The sequence below is a fragment of the Phocoena sinus genome, chromosome 18 (genome assembly GCF_008692025.1).
Source record: "Phocoena sinus isolate mPhoSin1 chromosome 18, mPhoSin1.pri, whole genome shotgun sequence".
Lineage (NCBI taxonomy): Eukaryota > Metazoa > Chordata > Mammalia > Artiodactyla > Phocoenidae > Phocoena > Phocoena sinus.
Genome location: NC_045780.1, coordinates 65,498,132 through 65,514,792, shown reverse-complemented (window position 1 = coordinate 65,514,792; position 16,661 = coordinate 65,498,132). Strand labels below are relative to the sequence as shown.

Below are 16,661 nucleotides of genomic sequence, written 5' to 3'. Positions count from 1 at the left end.
ATCTCCTCACCTTCACCCTGGTGACTCTCTGGGAGCAGAACTAGGTCTTGAAATGTGGTTTAGGGACACGAAGGTGTATAAGAATGGGTCTTGGTCCTACTGCTGACCCCAGGATACCTCTCCTTGCCCTTTTACCATTCTGGTCCTTCCACTTAAAGACCCTGGGGCTGGCAAGAAGTGGGAATCCCAAGGCCCTGGGAATTTTTAATGTTTTTATCTTTGGAAATTGAATATTTTCAATAATTTTCTATCTAGCCACCTGGTCAAGATACAAGGAAAATATTTTTAGGGATAAGTGAAGGAGATCTTTTGCAGTTGTGTTCTTGTGCCTTAAAAAAATCATGTCTGGCACTAAGTTGATGAGCAATAAATTTTAACTTTATTATTTAAAATGTAATTTCCTGAGGGTGGAGTTAACAGAAAATACGTAGCAAGGGAAGATACTATGGAAAGGCGACCAGCTTTAACTGGCTGCCTTAATATTTTTCTCCCAGTAAATTCTTGCTATTTTAGGCATGGTTAAAATACTGTGGAACGATATCTTTCAAAATTGTTTGAAAGGAACTAATTTTACTTTGCTGTCGTCCTATTTGTACTATTCTTATTTTTCCTCATTAATAGAACAGGCATTCTCATCGCACATACTGGAACCAATAGAAGAACTTTCAGAGGAAGAAAAAGGTAACAAAGAGGGGTTATATCTGCATCAATCACATTTAGATGCTAAAACCCAAGCTTTGGAAGTATGGTTCAGTGGTTTTTATGGTAGTGTATCAAAATTAGGGAAGACATTTAGGTTTGGATTACATTTTCAATCTACATGTAGTATTCTGTCATCCTATGCCCCCAATGTGCTGTTATATTTTTCCCCCACTTTACTGTTTCTTAACATATGAATAAGAAATTTCCTGTGTCAGTGAACTTGAAAAAAAATTTTAAGCCTTTATGTCAATGCAGAGATTTTTTGATCAGATGACAAGTCAACACAGTTGTGTGCCAGATTATACAAAAATCTTCATATCTCAGTAGTTATTTCTCATGCCCTGAACCTATGAAATGAATAGGTGAAGTGCCCATTTCAAAAATTGTTTTTAATAACAAGGAAGGCATAATGTCTAAGCCCTGAATGTGGAATATTTACATGCAGAATATCTTAATGGCAGAATTTGGGAGCTGTTACAGGTTTGGGGAGATAATTAAGATTATTACTGCTTTCTCATCTTATTTGGTAGTAATAATAAAACTTATTTTCTACCAACTAATCTTTGAAGCTTATGAATATTTACATTATTAAGAATATTTTCTAATGCTAGATTTATCCTAAAACAATTATGTTCGAATCAGTTTATCATCATTTTCTCCTTAGTAATAATAATGCTTTACCATATTTCGCTTCTTTAGGAGAAAGCAAATTGTTAGTATTTACATGGGCTCTGGTTTTGTCATTTTTGTTAGGAAGAGAAGTAAAATTATATGTTCTAGTATGTAAATTCCTGATATTTGTTATAACTGCTTATGTGTTCTCTAGACAGTTTCCAGTTTTTTTGTTTGTTTGTTTGTACAAGGCTACAACTTGAGAAGGGACTGCATCAGGCATATCTATAACATCTACATGATGTGTATTTTCATTTTACTTGCATGTAACATGCTTTCTCTCTCCTACATAAGTATCATTTATTGATGTCTGAAACACAAAATCCCTTATTCTCAGAAGAATCTATGAAATGTATCAGGAGGTTCATAGATAGGGTCCAAAATTTTGAAACTGGAATCGCAAGTCATATAGTTCACACTCATTTAAAAATGAGTCAGCTGGTTTCCAAGAGGAATCCTGATTTGTCCAACATCCCCATTTCAGTTCCAGGTTTCACCCGCTGCATATTCTGCCTGTGTTTCTTTTAGAAGTCTACCTAGACCATGTAAGGCATGAGTTAGGGATCGTTGACAGCAAACACCATCATCGGCTGTTGCCACATTTAGGGAACTGAGTTGGGAAAGAAAATAATCTTTGCCACCCTCCACGCGTTCAGACACAGCTCTGGTGAGGGACGAGAAAGTGCTGAGGACCACTGAGAACAGCCAAGTCCCAGCACACTGTCACAGAAACCAGTGACCGCATCTTTCTGGTGCCTCCGTGGAGCCAGCATGATTGATTGCCATCAATAAATTCCTCAGCTTGTGCCAACATTTGCGGACACAGGCCTGTGCAGATAAATCTTAGCAATGGTTTGCAAAAACAGTACAACTTTTTACCAAGAAGTAACTCATATGAGACTGTTTCTTCATCCTTACTTTCTGACAGTTGTGTTGAGACAGACTTGATCTTGCCGTTCTGTAAGATGTTAGAATGTGAGGGCCAGGAGGGATCTTAGGGGCTATTTTATTTTTCAGAAACTTGAAATATGGGGGGATTAGGAGCTTACTCCAGGTCGTCGAGTTTAATTAGTGACAGTGCTGGAACTAAAGTCCCGGTTTTCTGTTTTCCGTAGTTTAATGCAAAGAACAAAGAGATGGAGGAAGGCAAACTGGTCCGGCCTTTGCAGGACTGGCTGGGTCACCTTTGGGGAAGTCTCTTTACCTCTGGTTTTAGAGTCCTCGTGTGAATAATGAGGAGACGGAGAGTACTAGATGATCAAGTCCCCTCCAACTCAGAAATTCTGTTGTGTTTTGCTTCGTTTTGCTTTTTGTGCATTGTTTTGTTTTTTACTACTTGCTTTGCGCTACAATTATTTGCTTACCATAAATGGTGTGTGTAAGTCTGATGTAACTGATCATACGTGTGCGTTAGTCTGGCCATCTGCTTGGGCATGCTTTAAAATTTTAATTGGAGGAAATGCTGATCTCTAGAATATTTTGTCTTGTTGATCTGGTGAGCAGTACGTGCTTTATTTAAAATCTTCAGCTCTGATTGTCTCTCAAGTAATTCATTTCACCTTTACATGAAAACTTTATTATTTTTTCCTATCCACTCTACCTTCTTTCTCTCGCTTCTGTCGGCCAGCCCCAGCCTTGTAAGAGTTCTTCCTATCAAGGGTTTTCTAATTATTCACAAATGGCTTTCCAAAGCAAGCATAAACAGGTAAAGGGAATTTGAGGACAGAGGGAAATGTTAATCTTCCGTCATTTGGGGGAACTTGGACATCAAAATGAACTTTTCTTCGGGGGTTGAGGGTGAACCCAGACCAGTCAGCAAATGAATTCAGTTACTGCCATTAAAGGCCTTGCAACTCTTCTAGACTGGCAAATCCATCTGGGCATCACTTGACGCCTGTATGTGGCCCCATGTCCCAGAGCCTGTCTTCAAGCTGTGCTTCTGTATCATTCCTTATATCTGAGATGCTGGCCAAAGAATTTTCTTTGCCTAATTGGGGTGGGAAGTGCATCTCTTTCCATGGTAGCTCCATGACTTCCAGGTTCCTCTCCTGGATACGTCCTTTTTACTTTTAGCCCCAGACAGTTGCAGACTTGATGGGCCAACCAGCAGCCAAAGCCAGTGACAGCTGTGGCTGCAGCTAAGCTCTCTAGATTCTGATGGATTCAGTTCCTAGGACAGAAGTGTTTTGTGTGTGTGTGTGTGGTTTCAGAATAGTGGAAAAACATTGGTGGGAAAACAACAGCATGAATGCTGACAGTATAAAGTTTAAGATTACTTCTGATTTTTCGTATCATATAGAATCATCAATAAAACTTTCATCATTTTGATTTTAGCAAGCCACCGAAGCAAAGTATAGAAGAGCATCATCATGCAGGATTTTCCTTCCTATTTAATGTACAACATAGCAATTTGACCAGTTTTGCCTTCAGCAAAACTGTTAATTAACGAACAGAAATATTCTTTACTACCGGACTTGACTAGTATTTAGAAAACATCTTAACCAAAGGGCATATTTTCAAGATCTTCTGCAAATCCACATGCCATCAGAACCTAAAAATTCCATCTGCTGAGGTGGGTAAGACCACGGGACAATGGAGTATCTGTGAGGACCCGCCTGCAGCCCCAGACCTAGGCAGTGGCATCTGGTGCCCCCTCCTTTGGGCGAAGTTCTTTTGTTAGGAGAATAGACTTCAAATGATAATGGTACCATTGTCACATTCTCCCAGATCTGCCTTTGGATGTTCACGAAGGGTCTCAACTACCCAGCACTGAGTCTGTCTCCTTGAGGCTTCAGTTTCCTTTGACATAAGGACTCAGTTCTTCAAGGTCGTTGTAATCATGCCCCTTTCTCCAAACCCTCTTAAACTAGACGTTTTTTTTGGTAGGGAATAAAAGGAATAAGGAAAGGAACATTAGGAGAATCTGGGCTGTTATTTTTCTTTGTTTTTAATTATAGGTTGTTTTAAGGAAAATATACTTTTCCTAAGACTTTTTTTAATTTTGTTTTCATTTTGGTAAGTATTTTGAGAGGCATTATAATCTTCACATTTTGAAATTTTATGTGAACTTAACCTCCACTCAATTTATTATATAAAAACTTAATTATTTAAAAGACATAGGGCTTTTTCTTCATTAAATGATACCTAAACTCTAACTGAATTTAGGAGTAATGAATTCTTGAGGAAGTAGTAAGAATTAATTTTAGGATTAAACATTAAACTTCTAAGTAAGTTTTTTCGACTTTGCTTCTCTAGAGACCTATTTCTCACATTATTTTCTAGCTATAATTTGATTAAGTAATCAAGAAAGTCTTTAAAGATACTGAAGTTTTGAAGCAGACTTAAGGTAGTTTTGTTTTTTTTTTAAATAGCATTACTTGGGGCTTCCCTGGTGGCGCAGTGGCTGAGAGTCCGCCTGCCGATGCAGGGGACACGGGTTCGTGCCCCGGTCCGGGAGGATCCCACATGCCGCGGAGCGGCTGGGCCCGTGAGCCATGGCCGCTGAGCCTGCGCCTCCGGAGCCTGTGCTCCGCAACGGGAGAGGCCACGGCAGTGAGAGGCCCTCGTACCGCAAAAAAAAAAAAAAAAAGATATATATATATATATATATAGCATTACTTGACTCTTTATTTTTTTAACATCTCTATTGGAGTATAATTGCTTTACAGTGGTGTATTAATTTCTGCTATATAACAAAGTGAATCAGATATACATATACATATATCCCATAAGGTAGTTTTAAAAGCTACAGTACTTAAGCATTATATATTGTGCTGAATGACTAAACTATTCAAACACTTTAAAACATTATAAATGCTTGCTTGCTGTTTTGAAGTTGTGTTTTGCCATTTTCTGCTTAGAGGTTTAATGTATTTGTTTAATTCCTTTTTAATATGTTATAAAAACTTATTTCAGGAAAGGAAAATGAACAGAAATTAAATAACAAGATACATTTAAGGAAAACTTTGAAGAATAACCCTTCCCTCACTAAGGAAATAAAAACAGTCTTGGAGCAGAGTTTGGTGGAGAAACTGGAAACCTTGGGGATTAGTGCAGTAAGTTCACCCACTTTGGGGATATTTGCTGTTTTGTTTTGTCTTGTTTGGCTGTACCGCATGGCTTGCGGGATCTTAGTTCCCCGATCAGGGATCGAACCCGGGCCATGGCAGTGAAAGCGCGGAGTCCTAACCAGTGGACTGACAGGGAATTCCCTATTTTGTTTTCTAAATAAGAAAGGATCAGAGAAGAGAAGAAGGCATGTCAGTTCTGTCACATATGGAGATCGGAGGCTAATGTGACATAATGCATTAAACACTTCAGCTGGCATTCACTGGGTGCCTGGCACCTTTCAGAGAGCTTTCCAGATAGTAACTCATTTAAACATAGAAACTAATCTCTTAGGTAGGTGACAATATCATCTGTATTTTACAGAGAGGTGAAGTATCTTGCTTCAGGTCACATGTTCGTGATGAAGGAGCCAGGGTTTGCATCCAGGCAGTTGCAGGGCTGCTTACATTCTAATGTTAACTCCGAATTACTGCCTGTTACAAAATCAGCACTTAAGCTACCCTTATTAAATGAATGGATGAATGAATTGTATCTCACGTTGTTGCCAGATTGAATCGTTCTGTACATCATGATATGTATACTCTTTGCTTTTTACATTTTTCATCGCATACATAAAATACACAAGCCTAATTGAACAACCTGAATTTATATACCTGTGTGTGTGTATACATCACATGTGCATATATGTATGTGTATGCAAAAGTATGTATGTGCATGGAATGTGCACAGATATGTGCACGTGTACATGTGTGCATAACGTACATGCAATGCATATATGTTTATGTGTGGCTGTGCGTATGCAGGTCTGTGTACTCGCACGTGTGTGGATATTGTGTATATGTGTGTGTGCACAAATCTGTGTATGTATATATGTATACATGTATATACACATGTGCATGCATTTGTATGTATCTGAACGTATGTGTGTGTATACACATATACGTGTGTATACAGATTTGTATGTATGTGTGTGTGTGGGGGGGTGTATGATCTGAACCACCACCCAGATCAAGAAAGAGATCCATCATTGCCAATACCCTAGAAGACTCTCTTTTGCTTTCCTTAGTCAATATAACTCCGTACTCCCCAGCCAGAGGTAATGGCTATTCTGACTTAGTTTTTTTTGTTCTTGAACCTCATAGGAGTGGCATCCTACACTGTGTTTTATTTTGCGTCACTTCTTTTGCTTATGATTTTTCCTGTAAGATTCATACTTACTGTTTCATTTAGCAGTAGTTTGTGGTATAGTATTCCATTGTATGAATATACAACATTTTCTCTATTCTCCTGTTGATGGACATTTGGATTTTCAGTTTTGGGCTCTTTTTGGCCATTACATTCTTGTGCATGTCTTTTGGTGGACATAGGCATTCCTTTCTCTTGACTGTGTATTTAGGAATGAAATTGCTGAGTGTAAGAGTATACATGTTTAATTTTAATAGGTGTAGCCAAATAATTTTCCAAAGTGTAAAAGTTTACACTTTCCCTATCAGTGTGTGAGAGTTCCAGTTCCAGTCTGCATATGGTTTTTGGGTTATATATTTTATTTGGAACGTTTCCTTTTATCCTAAGATTATAAAAACACGCTATATTTTTTTCCTAATGCTTACATAGTTTTTTTGTTTGTTTACTTTTTTTGTCTATCTGGGCTTTAACAATTAAGTTTGGAAACAATGAGTTAGAGATCTAACCTTATTTCCAGTTGGATCAGTTGCCTCAATATCTTTGGTTGAGTAATCCACCCTTTCCTCGTTTGTTCGATATAGCAGTTTTATCATATAGGACATTTTATGTACATTTGGATTTATTTTTGGACTTTCAACTGTTCTGCCCTTTCAACTATTTTTTCTATTCCTTTGCTAACACCATACTGGTTTAATTTTAGTAACTTTTTCCTGTACCTTAGTATCTGTTATAGGTCATGCCTTTTTCATTAGTCTTATTTCAAAAGTTTCTTGGCAGTTCTTCCATATTTTGTTTTCCAGTGAACTTTAGAAACAGCTGCTGCAGTTCCAGAATAACCCCTGTGGGGATTCTGATTGGAAGTGCCTTAAATTTTGTATATTATTTAGGAAGAACTGACATTTGTACAGTATTGGGTCTTTCCATCCAGCTGCAGGGTACAGGAAGACATATTGAACACCTGCTCACACAAACAGATGGTAGATCCATAATGACAGATTGTAGGATGTGAAATGAAGGAAAAGTAGAGGGGAATGAATAACTGAGGTCAGAGAAAACTTCTTGGAGGTAGCAGTTGATCTGATGATGGAGATTTCTGTCCCCTGGGCAACTGGGTGCGTGGTGGAGCCGCTTCCTGGGATGGGGAAGACTGAGGGGAATGGTGGGGAGGAGATGGGAGTGTGTGTGTGACACTGATACTGAATAAATGAATAAATAGCTCTTTAACTGGTTTTCTTCTGTCTAGATACCCTTCGAATCCAAAAGAATTTTCTCAAATCACCTCTTAAATTATGGCATTTTCCTAATTGAAAACCTCTGAGGATTTTCGCTTATCTGTGGAATAACCAACCTTTAAGCTTTTCATTTTGGCATCAGTCTCCTTTTCTGCTCTCCTCACCCATTCCTCTGTAGCATTAACCACTAGACATGCCTTGACTGTTTCCCATTGCCTGCCTTTCCCACAAGGTGATCCCACCCATCTGGAACACTCCCTCTTTCTACTTGTTTCACTCCACCCATCCTTCAGGCACAACCCAGCCTCCCCCTTAAGGCTTCTTGGCCCAGTGGGGCCTCTGACAGCCCCTCTCCCTTAATTCCTCTAGCCCTTGTGGACTCATTCAGTCCTTGTCACACACCTTGCGCTGTTGGTTAATCAGTCACACACACGCCTTCCATGCATTTGGTCCTGGCCCCTACAGCCCCGTACCTTAGCCAGTCACGTACAATCATACACACACGTTATGTGTCCCACTGCCCCGTGAGCTCCTTTTGGGACCGGGACCGGGTGTTATATGTCAGGGCATCCCTCACCTTACATGCAGCAGTAAGGACAAAAGGTTGGCATGGTTAATGCTGACAAATGTCCATGAAATGAAAAACATCCCAGGATAATTGATTAACTTAACATTTTATTCCTTCAGGATATACGTGGTATTCCAAGTGACCACTTGAATAGAGTGCTAAGAACCATAGAATCAGCAAGACATGAGCGAGAAAGACAAATACCTAACATTCAGCAAATTCGTGAATTCCTTGAACATCAGGTCAGCCGTAAAACTGAGGAGAGAACACTACTGTCCACAGGTAAGCCTGCTACCAACTGCCATTTCATTTCTGCAGATGGGAGCAAAATAGAACAACCGGTTCATAATTTTCAATGGTTCACAAACCTTGGAACTTAATTGGCAACTCTATTATTGTTTGAACCATGAAATGTTGGGTCTTAGATTGTGTTTTTTACATTAAAAACCCCCTGTAGTGTGGAGTCTAGACCCTTGAGACAGGCTTGTTCGTTTCGGTGCCAGCATAGACAGTATTGTAGTATTTTATTCTGCTTTTCACGTCATGGAGACTCACGAATGACGCTATTCCAGACAGGTACAGTGCTTCTCAAGTGGACACCCTTTCAACTGGAGAAATACCCAACGCAATACATCTTCCTCTCAAAAGCAGACAGTTGGTTAGACAAAAACCTGTTTTTACTGATAGGACATCTGTTCCAAAGTGAGTATTTTCAAGCCTAAAATTTTTTTATTAACGTTCGTCTCAGTCAGCCCGGGCCGCCATAACAAACTACCATAGACCGGGTGGCTTAAACAACAGAAATTTATTCTTTCGCACTTCTGGAGGCTGGAAGTTTGAGATCAGGGTGCTGGCACAGTCAGGTTCTGGTGAGGTTTCTCTTCCAGGACCCACAGATGGCCACCCTCTCCCTGTGTCCTTACATGCCAGGGAAAGCAAGAGAGCCCTGGTCTCTCTTCGTCTTCTTACAAGGACACTAACTTCTTCATGTGGGCCCCATCCTCATAACCTCATCGAAACCTAATCACCCCATCTCCAGATACCACCACACTGAGGGTTAGGGCTTCAACATACGGATCTTAGGGGGCCACAAACATTCAGCCCACAGCAATGTTTGACCCAACAGAGAATCACACTTGGAATGCTTACCCATCTCTCGTTGTCTCAGGGAGAGTTGCTGCTGCTCACCCTTTAATAAAGCAAAAATCACCAATTCCTTAGAAATATATATATATATTTTTTTTTTTCGTTTTTTCTTTTTTTTTTGGTATGCGGGCCTCTCACTGTTGTGGCCTCTCCTGCTGTGGAACACAGGCCCCGGACGCGCAGGCTCAGCAGCCATGGCCCACGAAATCTGTTTTAAATTACATTATTCACTTACACCAGAAATATTTTTCTCTTGCTTTTAGAGTTAAAAAAAAAATCACAGAAGATCATTTTCCCAGAAAGTCTTCAACTGTTGCGTGAGTACTGAGGAAGCAGGGGGTGGTGATGTTTAAAAATTCTTTTCACTGAACATTTCTTTCATTGTAAGTTAGTATGTTCATTGTGGTTCACTAGAGCCATAATTAGTACACATCATATTTAATCTGTGATTCCTTTGTTACATCTTTGTTTCTTTATCAGATATTACCTGGGTCAACAGTACTTATCCCGTGTGGCCTCCATTAATAAGTGGGACCACACCTGAGTCATTTCTGTTATTTTTTTTCCCCCAACTGCCCACCTCCCGCCCGGTGTCTAGTAATGTTCGATAAATGCGTGATGTTGCTTTTTAATGTCTGGATCCGTGATAGTGTAGCCGGATGAGATTTTAGTGTTCTAGCTCCTTGTGGAAGTTGATAATGGCCCTAGACCTTACTCTTTTAGGCTCTCTTATGATACTAAGAACCCTAGCTCAGTCATTTCTTAACTGTGTGACACTGATTCAGTGGCTTGCCTGTTAAAAAGGCTCTGTTTTCTTATCTGTAATATGGGACGATGCTACCTTTTTCACAGGATAGTTCTACAAATTAAATGAGAACATATGAAAAGGGCTCAGCCTCAGTACTTGGCCCATGTGGGTACTCAATAAATTGTAGGTATATTATTGTTATTAATTGAGTAAAACTAATTTTATAATAATTGAATTCATCATCATTGACTTGTTCTGGCAATATTGATGCTTTATTTCTTCATTAAGGCATTTTGTATATATACTAGAGACAGAATAAATATATTAAAGACAGTGTAAATAATAACTCAGCCTTCAAAAGTACTCTTCATGTACATAATCTCATGGGAAGAGCCTTATTTCATGGGATGTAGTGTAACTGAACATTGTATGGAATTTAGGTGCTCAATGAATTTTTTTTTTTTTTTTTTTTTTGCGGTACGCGGGCCTCTCACTGTTGTGGCCCCTCCCGTTGCGGAGCACAGGCTCCGGACGCGCAGGCTCAGCGGCCATGGCTCACGGGCCCAGCCGCTCCATGGCATGTGGGATCTTCCCGGACTGGGGCACGAACCCATGTCCCCTGCATCGGCAGGCGGACTCTCAACCACTGAGCCACCAGGAAAGCCCTCAATGAATGTTTTTTAAATGAGTGAATACCACTCTGAATTTCTGTTTCTCTTTAAAATGGGGTGATAATTCACGTGATGATACGAATGAGATTACATATTTATGTAAAAGTCCTTTGTAGGGTGCCGTGTAAAGGTAAGCCGTAAGTAGTGACACTATTTTAAAAGATGACATAGTTTTATTGCAAAAATATTTTTTTCCACTGTGAAATATTTTTCTTAGGTGTGTGAAAACCAATATTAAGAATATACAGATTTGGGCTTCAAGGAGTAATGTCCTAACTTCAGCACATTTTGGTAAATACGCCATGTGGCTGGCAGGTCTGGATTTGAAATGACTCTTCAGCCCTTTGTGGCCCTGGCTGCCATCTTGTTCTGTGGCCACATGGGTGTCTATTATGCTCTCTGGAGAAAATTCCCACTGCTTTAAGGGACAGATGGTAAATCCTGAAACTTAGGGAAACAGCGTCCCCTATTTGGGTTTTGATTTATTTAGGACCCCTCCCTTCAGTTCAGAGGAAGAGCTGGATGATGAGGACCTCCTCCAGGCCTGTGTCTCACCAGACTTACTTCCTGTGCTGTCATCTAAAAGCAACAAGAGTAGCCTTGGAAGGAACACCGTCAAAAGTGACACTGACTGGACCGAGGGAAGTGAAATTGAGGACTCTGCTATTTCTCCCAAGCCCACAGGTAAGCTTTTGTTATTGAAAACCCCTCTGGAAATTTTGTTTAGGACAGTGGTTCTCACCTGGGGGCACCAAGCACTGGGGAGTCTGAGCTGAGAAAGTGCCTGAGGAAAGGATGGGGCTAATCCAAAAGCTGCTGCCGCCTAAAGAAGATGGACAGGGCTTAGCAGGTAATTGATATTCAAGTGGAAGGAGAGGAATGGGTTGGGGACGCCTGGATGTATTCGTAACACATATAAGGGCTGCTGAAACAGACTACCACGTACTCTGTGGCTTAAACTACAGAAACTTACTGACAGGAGCTGGAAGGCCAAAATCAAGGTGGCAAGGTTGGTTCTTTTTGAGGGCTGTGAGGAGAGGATCTAGTCTGTGCTTCTGTCCTTGGCTTGTGGATGGCTATCTCCTCCCTGTGTCTGGTCACACTGACTTTCTCTGGGCGTGCATCTATGTCCAAATTTTCTGCTTTTGTAAGGGCACCAGTCGTATTGGATTAGGGTCCACCCTAATGACCTCACCTTAACTTGATTCTCTCTTTAAAGGTCCTACCTCCAAATAAGGTCACATTCTGAGGTAATGGGGGTAAGGACTTCAACATATGCATTTGGGACACGATTCAGCCCCTAACACTGGGTGACCTTGAGACTGCCTCACTGAAATTAAAGTTTCTGACCATGTACTTGAATGAGACCATCCTTCTCTGATTTAAACGTTTTATTCTTCTAGTCTAGAGGAGCATGATTTCTTTAAAGGAAGTATTTGCAAAGCTTAGACTCTCTCAAATTGTTTGTAAGGCTATTTTGGAACTGAAGATAAATATAATTTTTTTTTAACTTCACCTATTTTCTGTGGCTCCTATAGGAACCTCCATTAAAACATTAACTGGAAAAGTTGAAAAGACAGTTTCAGATCACAGAAGTGTGAATAAGCCAGTTGGTGGGCTTAATGTTGCTGAGGCGTTCATCAAAAAATCACAAAAAGAAGATCTAAAGGTGATATCACTTTTACTTGCTAAGCACACACAAATTCATCTTTTAATGAATATACCTTAATAATTGTATTTTTTACAGTGAAATGTAAAACAAATATAATCAGTTAGTATAGTAGAGGTTGAGATTTTTACATTGTCTTGTTTTCAGTATCGTATTTCTTCCTATTCCATAGAGGATCAAAGATAGTGAAAGGATAACTGGTAATGATGTCCTATGCTTATCAAGTTTTACAGGTTTTCACAACCCTGTCACGTGTATTATTTGACGTTTGCAGATATTAGGTAGTTTGTTCACAGAAACTTGTGACTGATCAGAATCTGGGGACTTCAGATCTGAGTCTAGGAACCTTTCTGCCACCGTGGCGAGACCTGGAAGTGAAATAGGGACTTCCAGGGTTGGGAGCCAGAGTCGGTGGAGAGATGCTTCAGGTCCATGACCCAAGCACAGGGCAAAGCCAAGCTCCCCTCCCCGAGTGGAGGAGAGGCCCTGACACACTCCAAGGTCCCACACCAGGCACCAGAAGTGCTTCTGTGGACAGAGACCTGGGCAGGCTCATCTGTGTTGATGGGGTCTGCCAGTAGTAGTTGCTCTTTTCTTAATTTTTCCCTTGAATTAGATTTCATTCTTCCCCTGCTCATCTGTGGAATCCAGAGCATTTCGTCAAACTACGTTCGTAAGTTAGTGCCATTTGTGTGACACAGCCAAGAATGACAAAAAGTCACAAAAGGTCAAGAGAGAGCCACTGCGTCTTCCTCAGAAGGGGCGCCGGAGAAACACGCACTCCTTTAGGTCAGGGCCGTTTCTGCAGGGCCCGCATGTGATGTCTCCTGCAGTTAAATGTCTTAGTATCACAGAGGTGAGAGCCCCAGAGCCAGCCTGGCTGCTCCTTGGGGCGCATCCTCACTTGACTTCTACAACGTAGTGTTCCTGGAATTCGCTAAGTTCATGATTGCTGAGTAGGAAATGTTCATTTCCACAGCGAGGAACAGAAAAAGAGTGATTCCCTCTGCTTTCAAAGCACAGATTTCCAAGTCCGTTTCATTTCCCCTCCAGAGATGACCAAATGGCCAGATTGGGGGATCCTTTGAGGCTCCCAAGTTCTCATCATTCAGTGTCAGCGGCTCAGTCTGGCCAGCAAAGTGGTCAAGGGGCTCTAACACGCACAATTTCTTTAGGAAACGTTCATTATTCTCCACGTATTTTTTTCAGTGTGCAGATGTGGACGATAATGACTGGGACATATCATCCTTAGAGGAAGAGAAATCTTTGGGGAAAAGAATTGGAAGAGAACAGAAGGAAGCTCCACCTGTGAAGAATGAATCAGATTCTCCTCAAGTGCCAAGTGCCTGGGGTGCAACTAACCAGAAAGGGCCAAAGGGAGAAGGTTCGCTGCTTTGGTGTCTAGCAGAAGCCTCTATAAATATCCAAGCTATGCTAATATATTATCAGACAAAAACACTGTTGGCATAACAAAGATCTTGCTTTCCTTACGTTATTTTAACAAGGACGGAATGTGAACAACTTACTGATCTGTATATATTTACTAATTTTCTAAAATTTAATTTTAGGTCTAATCCTTAGTCTTTAAATTTCTAAAATACCTATTTTTGAAAATGCCCATATAAATAGTCTCTTCACGCAGATGCCTCATGGAAATTTAAATTTCTGATCATATACCTAAATGAGGCCACTTTTTCTGACTGTCTTCCTGTATTCATCCTCATACATACATTCATCATCATATTTTTATTTTCTTCCAAGGAAGATTCTTCTTGTAGCACTGTAGCCAGTGGGATGAATGACAAGTGAAACCATCCACTGCTATTGTTCCTATTCACCCAGGCTAGAGTATAGGTAATAAGTCCAGTAACTTACCTCTCAACCCATTTAATTTTTAAAATCAGAAAATATAATTTGTATTTTTTCTATCAGAGTAATTCTTCTCCACTCCACGTCTCAGCCTTTCTTCATCTGTGCGTCCAAGGAGCCGTGCCTCTGAGTAACGGGCTCAGACCCCTATTTCTAGGCTCACTGACTTTAGACATGAACTGGGGAAGTTCTGCTAAGACAGAGGAGGATTTGACTCCTTCCCCACTCCCTGCACCTCTCATGCCCCCTCTTCAGGATTTTTGTTCCCACATCTGTAATTTTAACAAATACGTGCACATCTCTACTTGCTCTGTCTGTCTGTAGCAGGGTCTCCTGCCTCATCCCCACCCCACCCCCACCGCCCTTTGTAAGATGAGCCATTGCTGCCTCTACCTTCACTTGACCTCTTTTCTCCACCAACGTGTCAGTCATAACACTGACCTTCTGTTCTGTCACCGTCATAAGTTTTCTGTGCTTTGTCTCAAGATCCATCCTAATCTTTGAAAAAGCAAAAGACATGTTTATGCTACGGCGACTCTGTGAGGACACAGGGCCAAGAGGATGCCCTGAGTACATTTCCTCCCTCCGCCCCAATGTCATGGCCCCACACCCCTTAAAGAAACATTTCTGGAGTCACATGCAAGTGGAATTCTCAGCCCTCTCCTGTTTCAGTGGCTCAAGGCACTTTTGAACTAACTTCATGTTTAAGCTCATCTACCCTAGAAAACCCGGGGTACCGTTTTACCATTTAATCCCTTCATTTTATTCTCCTCTCTTTACCACTGCCAGCCTCCAGGCCCTGTGCTGAATGCTGGCAAGCGGAGGCCGGGCGGAAGCTTCCCTACGAGGGCCCCGTGAGGCTACCCCAGAGACGTGGTGGGACTGTCCACAGCCTCTTTCACAGTTTGTAGGAGCTAGGGGTGGGGTTGCGAGCAGACTCAGACACGAGTGATGAATTACTGTCTGAAGTGGAGGATTTTTTACAGGCTGGACAGTGTGCCTGTTTCATCACTGGGGCCTCCCCCGCCCCCTCTCTCCCTCCACAGGACCTCAGGATGAATCCAGCACATTGAAAAGCAGCTTAGTAACCGTGACTGACTGGAGTGACTCTTCAGATGTGTAACTGTCACCCCACGCATCGGGAGGCCCTTCCAGACGCCAGCGGTACTGCAGAACCACAGTCTTTCAGTACTGCCTACACGACCCTAATGCTCCTGCTTGGCAGTATCTCCTACAGTAACAAGGAAGCTGAGTCTCCAAGAACCAGAGTCCCTTTTGTGGCACCTAATGCAGTTATTACAAAACAAACAGTCAGCAGTATTTTGAAGCATATAAAGGTGTTTAAGACTGCTGCTTAAAAATAATGTGTCGTTGACGTCATAAAAAGTTTTTTTCTTCAGAACGGCACTCTAGTGTTTGTTTAAGTGTATGTTTTTTTCAACTAATCTTTAAGTGAATTTTTTTTAAACTTCTTATAGCAGGTTTTGGTTTGAATTAGGACCTTTTTTTATATCTTTCTTACGTATGTTGTCACGTTGGAAGTGCTTTATTATAAAGTTCTGTCAGTATCCTTAAAATTGAATGCGTGGAATCAGTGAAATCTTCAGTAGATTGCTTATTTTTCATATAGAAGTAAGTTTAGAGTTATAAAAATATAGCCAGGCCCACGTTAGATAACTCCATTTTCCAGAAGTACTCTTACCATATGCAGCTTTGAGCCATTGTAAGCATGTCGTTTTATTTTAGAACTTGAAATACCATTTCTGTGGCGTCATCTTTACCTTGGCTATTTTATGAATAAAATGTAGCCAGTTTAAATGTCAGTTAACTTATCTATAAACAGAACAGATCGAGTCAATACTGAATTCATATGTGTCTGTAGTTTTTTTCACTTTTTTTAAATGCCGCACCCATATTCTAAAGTACCTCAAGACTAACTTAATTTTATTCTTAACAATGACATTGTCAACATTCAAAAAGTTCATATAAACTGTTTTCTGCATTTTTTATACTTTGTGATACTATCTGTACTCTGTTTCCAAAAATAAGTTACATTTTAACTAAATCGTTTTTTGGATTTTGGATCTTTCTTCATTTTGCCAACCTTTCAAGTAAAGCCCTCCATTACATC

General features: G+C 40.7%; 1 protein-coding gene across 11 annotated transcripts in view; it reads left to right on the top strand.

Moving 5' to 3' along the window:
* Nucleotides 1-16,661, top strand: part of DZIP1 (DAZ interacting zinc finger protein 1) — a 54,726-nt gene extending 38,065 nt beyond the window's left edge. For 9 of the 11 annotated variants that reach the window (XM_032611138.1, XM_032611139.1, XM_032611145.1 and 6 more), the window contains 9 exons: nucleotides 622-681; nucleotides 5,290-5,429; nucleotides 8,547-8,709; nucleotides 9,000-9,129; nucleotides 9,837-9,890; nucleotides 11,483-11,676; nucleotides 12,531-12,661; nucleotides 13,871-14,045; nucleotides 15,577-16,661. In XM_032611138.1, the coding sequence (XP_032467029.1) occupies nucleotides 622-681; nucleotides 5,290-5,429; nucleotides 8,547-8,709; nucleotides 9,000-9,129; nucleotides 9,837-9,890; nucleotides 11,483-11,676; nucleotides 12,531-12,661; nucleotides 13,871-14,045; nucleotides 15,577-15,653 (1,124 nt within the window). In that variant the 3' untranslated portion in view covers nucleotides 15,654-16,661. The remainder of the gene's footprint in view (nucleotides 1-621; nucleotides 682-5,289; nucleotides 5,430-8,546; nucleotides 8,710-8,999; nucleotides 9,130-9,836; nucleotides 9,891-11,482; nucleotides 11,677-12,530; nucleotides 12,662-13,870; nucleotides 14,046-15,576) is intronic. The other 2 variants (XM_032611148.1, XM_032611149.1) reach the window with 2 other exon arrangements.